The sequence below is a fragment of the Budorcas taxicolor genome, chromosome 19 (genome assembly GCF_023091745.1).
Source record: "Budorcas taxicolor isolate Tak-1 chromosome 19, Takin1.1, whole genome shotgun sequence".
Lineage (NCBI taxonomy): Eukaryota > Metazoa > Chordata > Mammalia > Artiodactyla > Bovidae > Budorcas > Budorcas taxicolor.
In genome coordinates this window covers 38,025,886-38,041,722 of record NC_068928.1, presented here as the reverse complement: position 1 = coordinate 38,041,722, position 15,837 = coordinate 38,025,886, and the positions used below count along the sequence as shown (strand labels likewise).

The 15,837-nt window shown below is 40.8% G+C and overlaps 2 protein-coding genes across 2 annotated transcripts in view; one reads left to right on the top strand and one right to left on the bottom strand.

Moving 5' to 3' along the window:
• The window catches only part of NFE2L1 (NFE2 like bZIP transcription factor 1), a 592,815-nt gene that overhangs the window by 89,172 nt on the left and 487,806 nt on the right, over window positions 1–15,837 (top strand). The window lies entirely within an intron of this gene.
• SKAP1 (src kinase associated phosphoprotein 1) overlaps window positions 1–15,837 on the bottom strand; it is a 296,819-nt gene that overhangs the window by 19,866 nt on the left and 261,116 nt on the right. The window contains exons 10-11 of the mRNA XM_052658022.1: window positions 10,902–10,952; window positions 3,575–3,675 (exon numbers count right to left, since the gene is read on the bottom strand). Coding sequence (XP_052513982.1) covers window positions 3,575–3,675; window positions 10,902–10,952 — 152 coding nt within the window. The remainder of the gene's footprint in view (window positions 1–3,574; window positions 3,676–10,901; window positions 10,953–15,837) is intronic.

Below are 15,837 nucleotides of genomic sequence, written 5' to 3'. Positions count from 1 at the left end.
TGTATAATATACATTATGTACAATATGTATAAATGAAAAAATGATATGTATGAAAATGATATGTATGAAACAGAAATAGACTCTAGACACAGAAAGAAAACTTATGGTTACCAAAGGGGAAAGGGAGAGGGAAGGATAAATAAGAAGTTTGGGATTAGCAGATACATACTACTATATATAAAACAGATAAACAATAAAGTCCTACTGTATAGCACAGAGAACTAAGTTCAGTGTCTTATAGTAAGTTATACTGGAAAAGAATCTGAAAAAGAATGTATATGTGTAAAACCGAATCACTTTGCTGTACACTAGAAACTAACACAACATTATAAATCAACTACACTTCAAAAACAAACAAACAAACCAAAAAAAATAAAAAGAGAGAGAGAGAGAGAGAAAGAAGCAGAAGGAAGCAGCAGGAGCCCAAGAATAGTTATTACTCCCCAATTCCCACCGCACTTCCTGTTCTTTACCTGCCACCCCCTGCCTCTCAGAATATTTCTCTCATCATACAAACAGAGAGGGAAAAGCCAGATGCATTTATGAGGGTCCAAAACAAAAGAACATATGAGTTTTTTGGTTTAATCTGAAAAAATAATTAAAGCTAAGACACATCTTTGTGTGGAATTTCTTCAGCAGATTTGCAATGTCAGCCTCACCATGTTTGTTTAGACCGGGAATGTCTGAGGTGGAAGGAACCTCAGAGCTCTAACACAACTCCCTCATTTTACAGGCAAGGAAACCGCTCCAGGTAAGCTGAGCTGCATCTTGTCTTGTCTCAGGGAAAGAGACTTCTCCAGGTTCCTAAAAAGCAAGCTTTTCTTACTTGACAAAGGTTCTACTGGTCAGGGAGAAAAGTAAAATGCAGATTTCCAGATATCATTTTTCTGGACTAACCTCAACTTGAGTCAGTTCTGTTCCTACAGGTGTGAGAGGCAGGCTGCAGAGTATAACTGACTCCAATAAAGGAAGGCAACTAGGGCTGCATGCACGCATGCTAAGTCGCTTCAGTCACGTCCAACTCTTTCAGACCCTCTGGACTGTAGCCCGACAGCTCCTCTGTCCATGGGATTCTCCAGGCAAGAATACTGGAGTGAGTCGCCATGCCCTCCTCTAGGAGATCTTCCCAACCCAAGGATCGCATCAGCGTCTCTTACATCACCTGCATTGGTAGGCAGGATCTTTACCACAAGTGCAACTGGGGCTAAAGTGAAATAAATTTAGGATCCATATGAGAGAAAATTCCTGAGATTAGGAGTAACTGAACATCTGGATAGATAGACAGCTGATAATGGTAGTGGAATCTCCTTTTCTATCTGCCTGAATTGGTTCATTTGTGCTTCTTAGAGGCAAGGGAATGGATTGGGTGGCCTTTTAAGGTTGCTTCCTGTCCAAGGACTCTTATTGAGTTAAATAATATAATAAAGGTAAATCCAATCTGAAATGCTCCCCAAGCCAACGTTAACTGGAATGAAATTTTATGAGGGAATCTTCAGTTATGCTTCTAGCTTCTCATTTCTTTCCCTGACATGCAGAGGTTAGCAATGTGAAGAAGGGAGGCAACCGATGTAGCTTTTAGGGTAAGAAATGTGCTACTATCAAGGTAAGAGATGACAACAGACTCAGGACCTTCCAAAAGACAGAGAAAGAAGCTTGATAGAATCGATGCAGCAACGTACGGTCCCTGAATTAAACTCTGATATATTAGCTTTTAGTAATGGAGGAGGGGAAGAGGGATTGGTTAAAAAAAATCCAGATTTGGGAAGGTCTCCATGTTCTTTGGTATCTCAAAATTACAACAGCCCTGGCAACCACAGACAGCTCTGTACTACTGGGCAAGTCACCGCACAGCTCCTTCTAAATGGAGGAAAGGGACCCCCAGTGAGAAGCCATTAACAAAGGCCAAAGACATGCAAAACAAACAAAATAATCATGACCGAGAGAGGAGGCCAGCAGACAGTCTGGCTCTGTTCTCCCCCCTCCTGCTGCAGGCACCTCAGACAATGTAAACAGTTAATTTGTTCACCTGCAGGCTCTGGGCAAACAGAGGTCTGGTCACACCTGAGTGGATAACTCGATTACCCCTGTAATGCCAGCGTGGTAATGTACACAAATTCTATTACACGGCAAACCTTGCTTTCGGGCATTTGAAATACCAATCAGGCCAATGTCCACTCCCTTCCTTGCTTTCAATTTATTCTTGGTGTGTTGGAGCTGCACCAGAATGGCACTAAGGTGGGTGCTGAACTCGGAGTCTGGAAGAGATCACTAAAAGACTGTGATCTCAGCAGGGATTGCAGGCCTCCTGCTGTCTCAAAGAAGGTTGGATATGAATTTGGTCCCAGTTCAAAGAGGACTTGTTGTAACTGCTGGAAGCTACCTTTGATCAGTCCTGGTCTTTTTTCTAACAAGCTCTGGGATATTTCAGACTGAGACAAACATCTGGTCAAGGGAGTGACATTCACAGAATAAAGATGAATGGCAAATGATGGGTTAATAACACAATGGGTTTTCAATTTTTCTTTATGGAGTTCACCTGAGTATGTGTGCTAAGTTGCTTCAGTTGTGTCTGACTCTCTGCGACCCTATGGACTGTAGCATGCCAGGCTCCTCTGTCCATGGGATTCTCTAGGCAAGAATACTGGAGTGGGTTGCCATGCCCTCCTCCAGATCTTCCCAATCCAGGGATCGAACCAGCCACTGGCACCTCCTTTACCACTAGCACCACCCTTGAAGCCCATGGAGTTCACATACTCAACAATTAAAGAGCAAACTGTGCCTCTTTCAAAAATGTATTTGTTGATATTGTCTCATGGAGGGAGAACTTTTTAAAAGTTTTTTTTTCAGGGACAGAAATTTATTTCCTTAGTCCACCTGTACAGAATATGAGCAGTCTTTCTCTACAAAGATGATGCTACTGATCCCTCAAAGAGTAACCCATGAGTTCTAAATCTTCACACCGGTAATAGATCTGAAATAATCTTTTTTTTTTTTTTTTTGGCCCATTCTTTGGTATTCAACACCACCATTTGTGAGGTAGTTAGCTGTGGCTAGGGGCTACCTTTGTGACTGAGGAAGAGAATAAAGTTAGCCCTTGTGGATTGGATTCACTATCTTGGCCTTACAGCACTTATTCAAATCAACTGACCTAACTAGCTCTGACTCCCTCCTGCATATGTAATTATATTACAGTTTTGTTTATCTATAAATGAAATAAGGCAGCTGACCTAGCTAGAATATTTTCAAAAGTATTTTACTGTAGTAAATTATGTATATGGTAATGATGTTTTAAGCATCACATAGACTCTTTTAAAAAGATCAAATTTTGATTGGCATAGTTTTGGTATTGTGCCTACTTTATTGTATTTTTTTAAATTTGGAAATTAGTTCCTGAATCTGAATTTTCAAATAAACTTTGACAATTTTAAAACAATGGAGATTTACTCTGTGTGTGAGGGGGCCATGTAATATGCACATGAAAAGTATATGACATGGGATAATTCTGACTGGGTGACTACATCATCAGGAGGGAGAAAATCAACTTTTGATCCAAGCCCCACACTCTAACCCTTACCTTGCTCAGAATTCGGATGAGGTCACCTCGTTGGAAAGACAGTTCATCTGACTGGTCACCATGGCAATCCCACAGGCCCTGGTAATAACTGGCATAGTCCACTGATCAAAGAGAGGAGAAATCAAAGTTAAAAGGACCCTGTCTTTTTCTAAGGAGCCCACATTTTTGCTGCAAATGGAAACAAGGTTCTGATATTGCCCCTAGGAAACCTAAGATTCAAGGGATTTGGGATGAGATACAGCCAAACACTCAGCAAGAGCAAATGACTGTGGGAGAAGGAGGTTATTAACTAACATTAAATGTTTACAGATCATCCTTAGTCAGATGCTATTCAATAATATGATAAATATATTCATTTATTAATAAAAGAAAATCAGGCAGGTAATTTTTCACTTGGTTTATAAGTAAGCAGCACAAAGAGATTTTCTGTCAGACTTTCTTCATACAGGCTGTCTACACTATCCAGTGCTGCTTTTTATTATGCACTGAAGGAATGAGGTGTCTCCAACTTCTGCCCATTTATAAGAAAGGCTGAGTCAGCCAGCACAGATCGGCACTGCAGCCTTAAAGGCTGGCCTCCTCTGTTACACGGGAACTTCATCCTGCACTTCCCACCCAGGTACTTACTATATGAGGTAATTACCAATAAATGTGGAAAAGAATAGCCCAGTTCTTAAGTGGAACCAAGGGGGTGTCTCATCCATTACAACTAAATTCTGGGTGGGCTGGCCCTTTTCCAGCATCTCATTTGTAGACCCTGAACATGTCTGCCAAGATTTATCTGTAAGCCCCCTGGGGAAAAGAAACCAAAGTGATCTGCATTAAAAATGAAAGCAACTGAAGAGGACAAACCAAGCTTTAGAAGCAGCCGGAGAGATTTACTGGCCTCCTCAGCAAGACTAGATGGCAGTGATGCTACAGGACAGTCATTGATTCTTAACAATGAAGAATTTGTATTGATCTTCTTCTACCCGGAAAGGTTAAACACTAGAGTACAAAGTGGGAGAGGATCTGGGGATGTGAATGGCAGGCGTGCTAATGCCTCCTGGACCAGGGCTAATGTGGCAGTGCTTGCCATTCCTAGGGACACTGTGTATGAGAAGTGTATGCAGAACACCCACAAAAGGTGACATTCCTGACGACAGGAGTCGGGAGTCCTGGTTCTGATCAAGCCTCAAGTGATTTGGGGGGCACCTTATTTTGCCAGTTTCCACCTTTCCCTTCATTTGTCTTGACCCTCTAGTGAGAGTGATGGTGCTAGTTGCTGAGGATGGGATAGGTGGAGAGAAGTGGGCAGTGCGGGGACAGAAGCTCTGCCTATATTTGCTTTTTTCCTCCTTGTTCCTAACTTATGAGCAATTCAAAGAACAAAGGCACAGAAGAACAAGATCCTTATATGTCTCTGGGAAAGAACTTTAGTAGGAACCTGAAAGTGCACAAAACAGAGGAGAGAGAGCTATTTAGTTAAGATTCAGATATTGCAAACAGAAGTGAAAATGTTAACCATATAGAAACTCAAGGATATTTTGTTTTCACAGAAAGTGTTTATATATTCAGTAGACAACAGAGGGCAGCAAATGAGATGACTGCACTGGAAACATTCTGCCACAGAGTTATGAACATGTTTGGGGAAAAAAAAACCATTGGGAAAAAATGCTAATTACTGAAAAGACAAGGCATATTTTGGCAGGGATATCAGTGTATGAAACAACAGAAAAATATCAGTTCCTGAAAAGTGAAAGTAGTTTTCCCAGAGGATATAATGCATTTTCAGTTGTAATGGAGTTGATTATTCATGCCAAGATTTTGGCTAAGTTTAGGAATGAAAAGTACATTGACATCAATATGTTTCATGGATTTATATATGGTAAAGAAAATAATTTTATAAAAACAGACTTTTAAAAAACATCACTTGAGATTTTCAAATAGGAAGGCTTACAAAGTTATCTTGGCCTTTTCTGGCCTAGCAGATGGGCACTGTGGTGTATGCCCCCCACGTGCCTGGGTGTGGGCCAGCTCCCTGATATGATGGGTACCTTTTGAGTCTCTATGTAGAAAGTGATTTGATATTGGATATATAAGACACCTGTGGAGAACACCAGGAAAAAGAGCTATTCTAAAAGCACAGCACATCGTAGGGAATGCAAAAAGCTAGGAGAAAAACAAAAACCTTCCAAGAAAAACTAAACGTAGAAGACACTTTCAGTTCTTCATAAGCTAAAGGCCCAAAGAAGATAGAACTCAGGAATCCAAGAGATCACTTAGCCTAGTCCAAGAACTGGAATCATCAGAACCATTACAATGCTGCTTTGGAAAAGAAGCAGAATGAAGGATAAAAATGGGAGGAGGTTGGACTGGCAGTCTAAACAGAGGTATCCTGGTGTTAATGAAATCAGGGTGGAGGAATGCCTTAACTGGACAAGACCGGACTCCTGAAGACTCCCAGTTTACAACAGGTGACTGGCATTTATGGGTATATGTGCACACAGCTTCACTACATTCACTCTTTAGCCTTCAGCAAACATGCAAGACACTGGGAATTCTGCAGGGGCCATACACATGGTCCCTACCCTTAGGGCTGCCATCCAGCAGGGGCAGCACCATGAAACAAAGTCACACAACTGTTTATTTATTTATGATTGTGATATATCTGCAAACGAGAATCTGAGGGTGCTGTGTATAACAGGGAATCTAACATAGTCTGAGGGATCAGGGAAGCCTTCCCTGAAGCTTTAAGTTGTAAAACAAAAACCTGATAAAATCTTGAAGAGGGGAAGAGGTAAGACCACGGAGGGCTTTATTCCTGTAGCTTGGTCCCAGGAAGAGCTACAAGGCTGGGAGCCTGCTGGGCCAGGCCAGCTTCTCCCTAGGCTTGCCCAGCACTCCTATGAACAGAGGATGTGTGAGGAGACTAGGACGTCTCTAGACCAGTAAGGAATTGGGAGCCTGAGAGAAGATTGACTCTCTGGGAGGGTCTGAGGCTCCTTTAGGTTTACATTCCTTTGGCAGCAGTCTGAGATCAGAAATGGTGCAGCATTCTGACCATTTAATTAATTCAAAACATCCTCATTCTCATTTTGAGGACATTATTCCATCTAATTATTTTTTTCCAGTCTGTCCATTTGGAATGAAAAACAAAAGAATAAAGCTTAATGCCAGCATTTCTCAATGTCTTTCCAAAAAACGTAACTCTGCACTAAATAAAGCCTGGTAATTCAAAAGCAAAGCACTAATATATTCAGCATAAAACAGACAGAGGACCTAGAGCAATAATGACACCACTAATAACTAAAACAGTTATAACAATTAACAACAATTACAATGATAGAGAAGCTAATGGGTATGATCACAGCATTTAAATTGCTAGCAGAGCTGAGGAGGACTTTTACTAGAGGGAAAAAAAGGGGCAGCATCTTAGTTTTTTTTTAATCCCACGTAAGAGAAGCTATGCCCCCAAGCAGGCAAAATGTCCTAGGAAGATCAGAAGCAGAGCAAGTTAAAAATATATTGTTTTTCTCTCTTTTCTAGGTATTTATTGCAAAGCATTTGTCATTCCACACCAGGTCTTTACAACCAGTGATAGTGTCATTTCTCTAGTAACGGAGGCCAAGTTGGTGCTACTATTGACAGAGTCGATATTCAAAAATGAGTCACCATGGTGTGGAGAGTTCTAAGGTGAAAGGAGCGGACACGGTTCTGCCTGCCCCGCTCATTAGGGACAACAGAGCTTGACCATGCTCTTTCCAGAGTTCACATGTCACTTTGGGTTTCTGTTTGAGGGATATTGGGTAGCTCCAGAATTCAAGCTGTGACCAAGGAAAAGAGGCTAAAGGCAAGCCAGCATGTTGTTTACACTTTCTTGATAAGCAAAAGGACTGTGCCAATGTCGCCCTGGGTATAATTACTTAATAGATTATGGAAAACAGAGACAAAAGGAGAAGACAGATAAAGCCAGTTCTTGCTAAAGCATGAGAAAAAGATAAAGAAGGCCAAAGCAGTGGCCTGTTGGAAGGGACTTGAAATGTTCTCTAGACCAGCCCATAAAGGCCACTGTGTACATACAGTCCATTAAGCAGACTCAGTCTCATAACTTATTAGCTATTTCAGAAAGAAAGACATAGAAAAATTTGCCAAGCTCTACTGACTATGATACCAGAACAGGAAAAACCACTAAACAATACCATTTGCTTTTTTCATAGCTTTTTAGTCTTTGAGTTTTGAAATTATTGGGCTCCTCTGGTGGCTCAGATGGTACAAAATCTGCCTGCAATGCAGGAGACCCAGGTTTGATTCCTGGTTCAGGAAGATGCCCTGGAGAAGGGAATGGCAACCCACTCTAGTATTCTTGCCTGGAGAATTCCATGGACAGAGCTTGGAGAGCTACAGTTCACAGGGTCACAAAGAGTCAGGCACAACTGAGTGACTAAGACTTTAAGTTTTGAAATTATTATGGTTCTTAATGTTATAAGCATGATCTTGAAGCCAGGCACATTCACAGATTCTAATTTTCATCTCATGTGCTCCTTTTATTGGGCCAAAATTATAGCTGGGTGATTATCCACTCATGTTTGGTCTTGGAAAACAGGTTTCAAAAAGTATTAACAAGAGCTGCAAATACCTCTGTGGATTCCCTCTGTTTCTTTTATGTAATAATTTACTCCATTGGCAGCCACTAAAGTGGAAAAAATACCTCAGAAATGGAAAGCTCATCAGCAATCATTTTTCTGCAGAAATGACTGAACATGGTCTCCTCCTTGGCTGCGTTTGGCCATAACTTCAGAGCAAAAATAACCTGTTTCAAGATCTTCTTTGGTCAGAGGTTTGACATTTATAAGGATGATTCATGCCTCCAGCCCTGCTTTTGATCTGACATGGCATAGCCAAGCAAATGGCCAGTTATTTTCATACAAACAGCAGAGAATGAGTTTTACTTTTGGCTACCTGGACATGCCTTCTCATGACAGAGAATGGAGATAAGCTATCATCGCCAAAGATACTTAGTGTTAGACCGTTAGGCTGATGGGTTAGAATTTAGTGAAAATCTGAGGTGTTGAAGAGTCACTCATTAGAATAACCCTGTTACTAACAGTCAAGCTGTAAACTGAGCTCTTTATAGATTGAACAATCAATACTACAAGCCTGTGATAGATTTTCTAGGTAACAGAATAAAATAAAAGAAATTACATCTTACAGGGTCATTAACACCCAATCAGGATAAACTGAATTCTTTTTTCTCTCTCTTCTGATAAGATCTTAGTTGGGCTTTAAAAATGTTAGCAATTCCATCAGGGAAAAAGCACAGCATTCCAGGGAAAGGATCCCTGAAATAGTGAAGAAAAGCAAGTAGATTTTAAAGGTAATCCTGGTAGCCATGGTATCATTTAGGAGAAAATACTTTTCCCCCTCAAAGGGCATGTGACACCTGACTTGCCCAAGTGAACCAAACTTGTGTAGCTTGCCTATTATAGAAGAATTTACACTGTCCTGGAGCTCTTGCCTTTTATATGTCTACCCTTCCCTCAAACCTCTATATTTTATTGTTTTAAAGCTAAGTAATGACACTTGGATGTTACATATTTGTTGCCATTTCTATAGCTCCTTTGTAGGAAAGCCATCATATAAATTCAATAAATAAATAAGTAAATATAATAATAATAAAAATTCTTGCCTCAGATTCTGCAGAGAGAGGGAAAAGTCCTCTTTTGCTTTTTAATCCCTAAGTCACCAATCATTATAACTGGTGGGAAGTATAAACCATAGAAATGTATTTAGAGCTCACTGCCCTTTAACAACACCTATTTTGGAGGCAGAAAGCTTGAGGAACAAAGGTTTTTGTTTTTTTGTTTTTTAAAGAAGTATTTGGATTATAGCTGTTGGAACAGTTAAGAGACAAATCTCTCCTCACTCTTCAGACTGAACCTTAAAAAGAGGAGTAGAGGGAGAAATGAGATGGGGGAGAAGTCTGAAACTGAATTTTAGGCTTTTGCCAGAAGGCTGCTGCTTCCTGAAGGGAGTTTAATATAAAGTTGACCATAAGAAGCTTCTAGTTACTCCATCCAAGCTGTCCACACGAAGCGCTTCTTTCCTGCACCAGTGAGGGAAGTTGGTTGAGAAAAGGCATATGTGGGATATGGGTTGGTAAAGAAACAGACTTTTGTTGTTGTTGGAATTCTGTACAGCAAGGAGAACAGTAAAAAAAAAAAAAAATTTCACAGTGGACTTAATCACAAGCGCTAACAGTCATGAGGTCCTTACTTGAAACTACACTAACATTCCTGTCATACTTGCTTCACTTCTCTTTGGCTTTGGCTCGTGACTTCTGGTCCTGCCTCTTTGCTGTTTTTTCTCTCATTTGGAGAAGCTGGGTCCTTCACTAAACCTGTTACATATTCACTTCCCATGGAGAATTCACCCAGGAAGTGGGCTTTGCTGAATGGATTAGGAAGAGAAGAAAAGGCACGAGGAAACAGAGAAAGAGGAGAATGGGAAAAGGTGGAGAGACCGGAGAAACAGGAGGGGAAAAGGACAGAAAGAGGGAAAGAATCCCTAGGCTTAAGACTTCCTTGGGATCTCAAAGAAAAAGTCAGCCAGTATCTAAATCAGTCACTTCCAGGCTCTGCTGATGGCATGAACGTCCTTGAGGTGGCCTGTACATCATATATTCCTTTACAGACAATGATAGACTAGGACCTTGGTCGACTTGAGGGGGCTTTAGAGGGGCATCTGACCTTAGAAAGGATGGGCTGACTAACAGACTGAAGCATGGTTAACAGTCTGGGATGAATAAGATGTAATTTTGTATTCAACAAACCTGTTACATATTCATTTCCAAATGTGCCTGGAATCAAACCAGGCCATCAGAAGTCAGCATCACCAAGCAATTCTATCCTTCACCCCACGCTCACTTTTCAGATCTGACACATTTCCATTCCCCTCTGAACTTGCAATCTCCGGGCCTCTCAGACAGGAGACATTTCCATTCTTTCCATTCTCAATCCTCCGATCTTTTAGAGATGAGGCAATTCTATTTTCACTGTACTGATTTAAGAAATACTGATAGGGAAAAATAAATATCTGGTTCGGCTTCTCACCCTCTTTAGGATAAATCTTAGCCGTTCTGGGAACATTAATTAGAGTGAATGGGTGGCTACTTTTAAGGTTGAGCTATTTCCCTGTCTAGTCATCTTATTCGGGGCTGTTGAGGTCAACACACCAGTACCCTCTTAGTTAGCAAGTCCAGTAATGTCTGTAGTCAGAGAACGGTGCTTCCTCTGGTGGGAAGCCTGAATATCCTACCCTGCTCTGTACATTTTTGAAGCTCTCATACCTCCTTTTTGTTGAGTGCCACTCTCATCCTCTTCTAGATCACGCTCTTCATCTGTGGGGATAAACACGATCAGCATTAGCAATTAGTGGTCAACAGTCTATTATTTGCACTGATGGGTCTTCTTCCTCTGAGCTCAACACACCCTCTTCTTTAAGGCAATAATTACCGTATTCTTTTTTAAGTTTATTTATCTTTTATTTAAGGATAATTTCTTTACAGAATTTTGTTGTTTTCTGTCAAACCTCAACATGAATCTGCCATAGGTATACATATAGCCCCTCCCTTTTGAAACTCCCTCCCATATCCCTCCCCTCTAGGTTGATACAGAGCTCCGTTGGAGTTTCCTGAGCCATACAGCAAATTCCCGTAGGCTCTCTATTTTACATATGAGAATGTAAGTTTCCATGTTACTCTTTCCACCCTCTCCTCATGTCCGTAACTCTATTCTCTATGTCTGTTTCTCCACTGTTGCCCTGTAAATAAATTCTTCAGTACCATTTTTCTAGATTCCATATATATGCGTTAGAATACGATATCTGTCTTTCTCTTTCTGAATTACTTCACTTTGTATAATAGGTTCTAGGTTCATCCACCTCATTAGAACTGACTCAAATGCATTCCATTTTATGGCTGAGTGATAGTCCATTGTGTATATATACCACAGCTTCTTTATCCATTCATCTGCCAATGGACATCTAGGCTGCTTCCATGTTCTAGCTATTGTAAACAGTGCTGCAGTGAACAATGGGATACATGTGTCTTTTTCAATTTTGGTTTCCTCAGGATATATGCCTCCATATTCTTTTAAAAAAAATCATTTCTCACCTTCAAAGTGGCCTTCTCTCCCTCTCTGTTCATTCATTCACAAACGTTCTTAAGCGCTTACTATATGCAAGCCATTGCCCTAAGAGCTGGAGGTGTGGCGCCGGACAGGACTGGTCAGGCTCCTGCCCTTGTGAAGCTTCCAATCCCCTGAGTTATTTAGGTGCCTATCATTAGGATCCCAATCCTCTTTCTCAGACCCTGTTTCTCCTTCCCTTTGAGAATTCTCTTCAAAATGTGTTATCTCCATGTAAGTATTCAGAGTTTGTATATGTGAAGCTAAGCACATGTTTAAACCCTCTGTGATTAATTAATCCTTAATGTATCAAACGTTCTTCAATTGTTACAGAAGCTGGTCATATACACAATTTCATGTTCTTGGTACTTGGAGCTTGTAGTTATCTTTTTACTGTTGATATTCAGGCTGCCTCGTTCATGAGAGTGTGAGCTCCTGAGGGCAGTTGGAATGAATGGTGGGTACACAATGAATTCTAAGTCACTGCCATTGTCTCACTCCATCCAAGTGTTTATATAGTCAGAATCACAACATGGGGTTTCTTACCTTCCTTAACCTGTTTCATCCCAGACTTTGTACTATCTGATAACATGAGAATTGGGTCCTTATCAAGAAAGCATGAGTACCAGAATCATATTAAGCTGTTTTATATGTGGGGTAAAATGTACAGAAATATACTTGCTAGTCTCCTTTTCATCACTACCACACACACACAGAAACACACACACACACACAAACATTCAGAGAATGGGGCATAAAAAACAACATTTTGAGGGTTGAACACTCAGTTTCTTCTGGCCACATATACTTTCCTTTCTCTTTGTGAATCTGAGGCCACTTACCTGTCTTGATCCCCAGAGTTATACCTTTAAATGGAACTTTTGAGGTGACGGCCCAGGACAGCCTCCTCTTTAAATATAAGGTTTACAGGGCAACATGAGTTACAGTATGTCAGACTAGGAGAAGTAAACTCTAAGCTCATAACTATGAAGAACCAGCATAAGAGTATGTAACACACTACAGGACATTAAAGAATTACAATTAATTTCACATACAAAATGAAATAGTTCCCCTGCAAAAATTTAAATTAATATTGTTATTGAGATTGATACTTTGGGAAATAAGTCACATGTTACTAACATTTAACTAGGTATATAACATATATATATATAACATAAGCCTGCCCTCAAGGTCATATGGGAGAAGGGCTCAACTGTCCTAATCTCTGTGTATGACACTGCGGCAGAGAATTTCCTGCTCACTGTCTGTAGTGCTACCCCACCTCTCCATGAGGAATAAGGATGTGAGATAATGGAGGAGTGAGATCAAATATCGGAAATAGATCGCACTGAAATCAATCACATTTAACATCATTCTCTGCACACGGTCTTCTTGTTATTACCTGCATTTCCTTCCTTTCTCTGCCATGATGCTTCTTCTTTTTGATGTGGGACCAATTTCACAGGATTGAAAACATTCAAAGAAGAGTTGGTATGTGCTCAGTTTTAGAGATACCCAATAGTTTGGACAGAGAACAGCTCTTTTGCTGATATCAGACAACTTAATCACAAAGACCAGTAATTCGCTGTGCTGAGGCACTTCTGCAGAGAGGGTTTATTCTACCTCTGCTGTCTGTGCGCAGATGTCTCTTCCTCCCAATTCTAATCAATGTAAATTGGGTCAGATCTCCGCTGTGAATTACAAATTGGATCCGAAGTTGGAGGGTCACTGTGCCTGCTACTCCACCCCCTTCCCACCACCATTAGATGGGAAGCTACACCAAAGATCTTTTCTAAATAAATCAGACTTTATTGTAAAACTCGGCCACTGACGAGACATAACCTCATTAGCATTGATTTTAAAATAAATTATTGAAAGTGGCTTGCCTGCTCTTTGCATTTGTAAAATAGGAGAATGTAAATGTATTTGCAATGATAAAAATGAAAACTAAAACTTGATTCCTTTATCCTTTCAGGCAACATCACTTAAACCAGTCATGATACAAAAATGGAAAAAAATAAAACTCTGCTTTATGCAGTTCAATTATAGAACAGATACTCTGATTTCCATTGGGCCTGTAGAGTCACCTAGAAAGAAAGCAGAATGTTGGCCACAGGTCTTACATATCATTCATCAACGTTTCCAAGCGCTATGGTGGTGCATGCGAACCAGGATACTCCAATCCCTATGTCTATCTAAGTCTGTCCTTCCCAGGGGGCTAAAAGCAGGCCTCAGAGTAGGAGCCCAGCCACTGAAGTGAGAGGCTGGGTGCTGTGTCTCTGCGGTCTTTGAGGGAGTAAGTATGGGGACCATCACCTGGTGAAGGCAAGTGCCCTCCCTCCACAGCTAGATGTGTCCTGTCAGCATTGTCCCAGAGTAAAAAGTGAAAGTAAAGTGTCAGTTGCTTAGTTGTGTCTGATTCTTTGAGACCCCATGGACTGTAGCCTGCCACCCTTGCCGGGATTGTCCAGGCAATAATACTGGAGTGGGTAGCCACTCCCTTCTCCACGGGATCTTCCTGACTTGGGTCTCCTGCATTGGCAGGCGGTTTCTTTACTGTCTGAGCCACCAGGGAAGCCCTCAGCTTCAGAGGGCACCACACAAATAGCTGAAGGGTTAGTTGCACAGTCGCATCTGACTCTTTACAACCCCATGGACTATAGCCCACCAGGTTCCTCTGTTCAAGGGATTTTCCAGGCAAGAATACTGGAGTGGGTTGCCATTCCCTTCTCCAGGGGATCTTCCTGACCCAGGAATTGAATCCAAGTCTTCCGCATTGCAGGCAGATTCTTTACTGTCTGAGCTACCAGGAAAGCTGAGGCGTACAATTTATCTCAGATCTGTCCATGAAGTCAAACTGATATCTTTCAAACTCCAAAGTCAAGAAGACTGATTATATGGCAACACGCAAAAAAAAACTGCTCACAAAAGGGGGTTAGACAGCCAAATTTCTTTTTTTTTTTTTTTAATCTGTAAGGTGAGGCTTTAATTTTAAAAAGATAATTAAAAAAAAAACTTTTTAGGCTAAAGAACTTGTTGAATTTCTGTATAAGAATATTATTAGGCTTTTTAGCATGACATCTACTAAAATACATCTTCATTTAAGGAGGAATTAAAATTTATGTGCTGCTCAACTTTAAACAGTAATAGATTATAATGGTTCTTGCTCCTAACAGCGCATATGGGAACCCAACCTTACACAGGCTTTAAACAAATTAACCTCTAAAGATTACTGTCCACTTATTACATTAAATGCTCTACTTGATTCCCAAATATTTCATTTCAATTGGGAAAACAGTTGAGGAAGATTCTGTTAACTGTGCGAATGTGTAAGAGAACCATGGGGTATCACAAATGAGCATCTCCAGTATCCAGAGAGTTGATTTCAATCAACACTTCTGGCACAATGTCAGGGACACTAATGAGAGGCTGAGAGGAACAGGACACTGACTCCACTGTGGGGACCCCGAGAGAAGCCAGCTTGCTATGACACAAAGCTCCTTTCTGAAGTGCTGCTCTGACATCAGTTGAACTGGGAATAAAATTTTTAAAATGACTAGATAAGAAAGAGGGAGGTCACTTCTCTCAAGTAAAGCAAAGTGACAGAAGCTTTAAAAATGCTGAATGTATCAATGTGTAACCAGATGTCAAGGTGCTCTGGTGACAGATGTAGCAGAAATGCAGATAACCTCGAAGTGCAAAGGGAACAGGCGAAAAATGGAAACAGAAACCACTCCACAGAATGCATAGATATGTTATAAATCCATGGATGCTACAGCACCTCTTCAAATAACATGGCAAATAGGAGCATGATGCTAATAGCACATTTAATTCTCTGTTGTATAGCTGGTAATCTCAACTGTTACCTCAAAATATTTGCATCCTATCTCCGTGGTAGGATCTTGAGTACTAGATATTAAACTCAATTTTTGCTAACTGCAACACTTGGAATACACTGAATTTAATTTCAAAAATCATAATTGAGCACCTACTAATTGGAGGAGCAAACCTAAATACAAATCCCTGGGGTAAAGGCTGCAACAGAGCTCAGTTCCAGCTGAGTCTCTGGGAGGCTGTCACTGAGGAGACTCAGTGGGT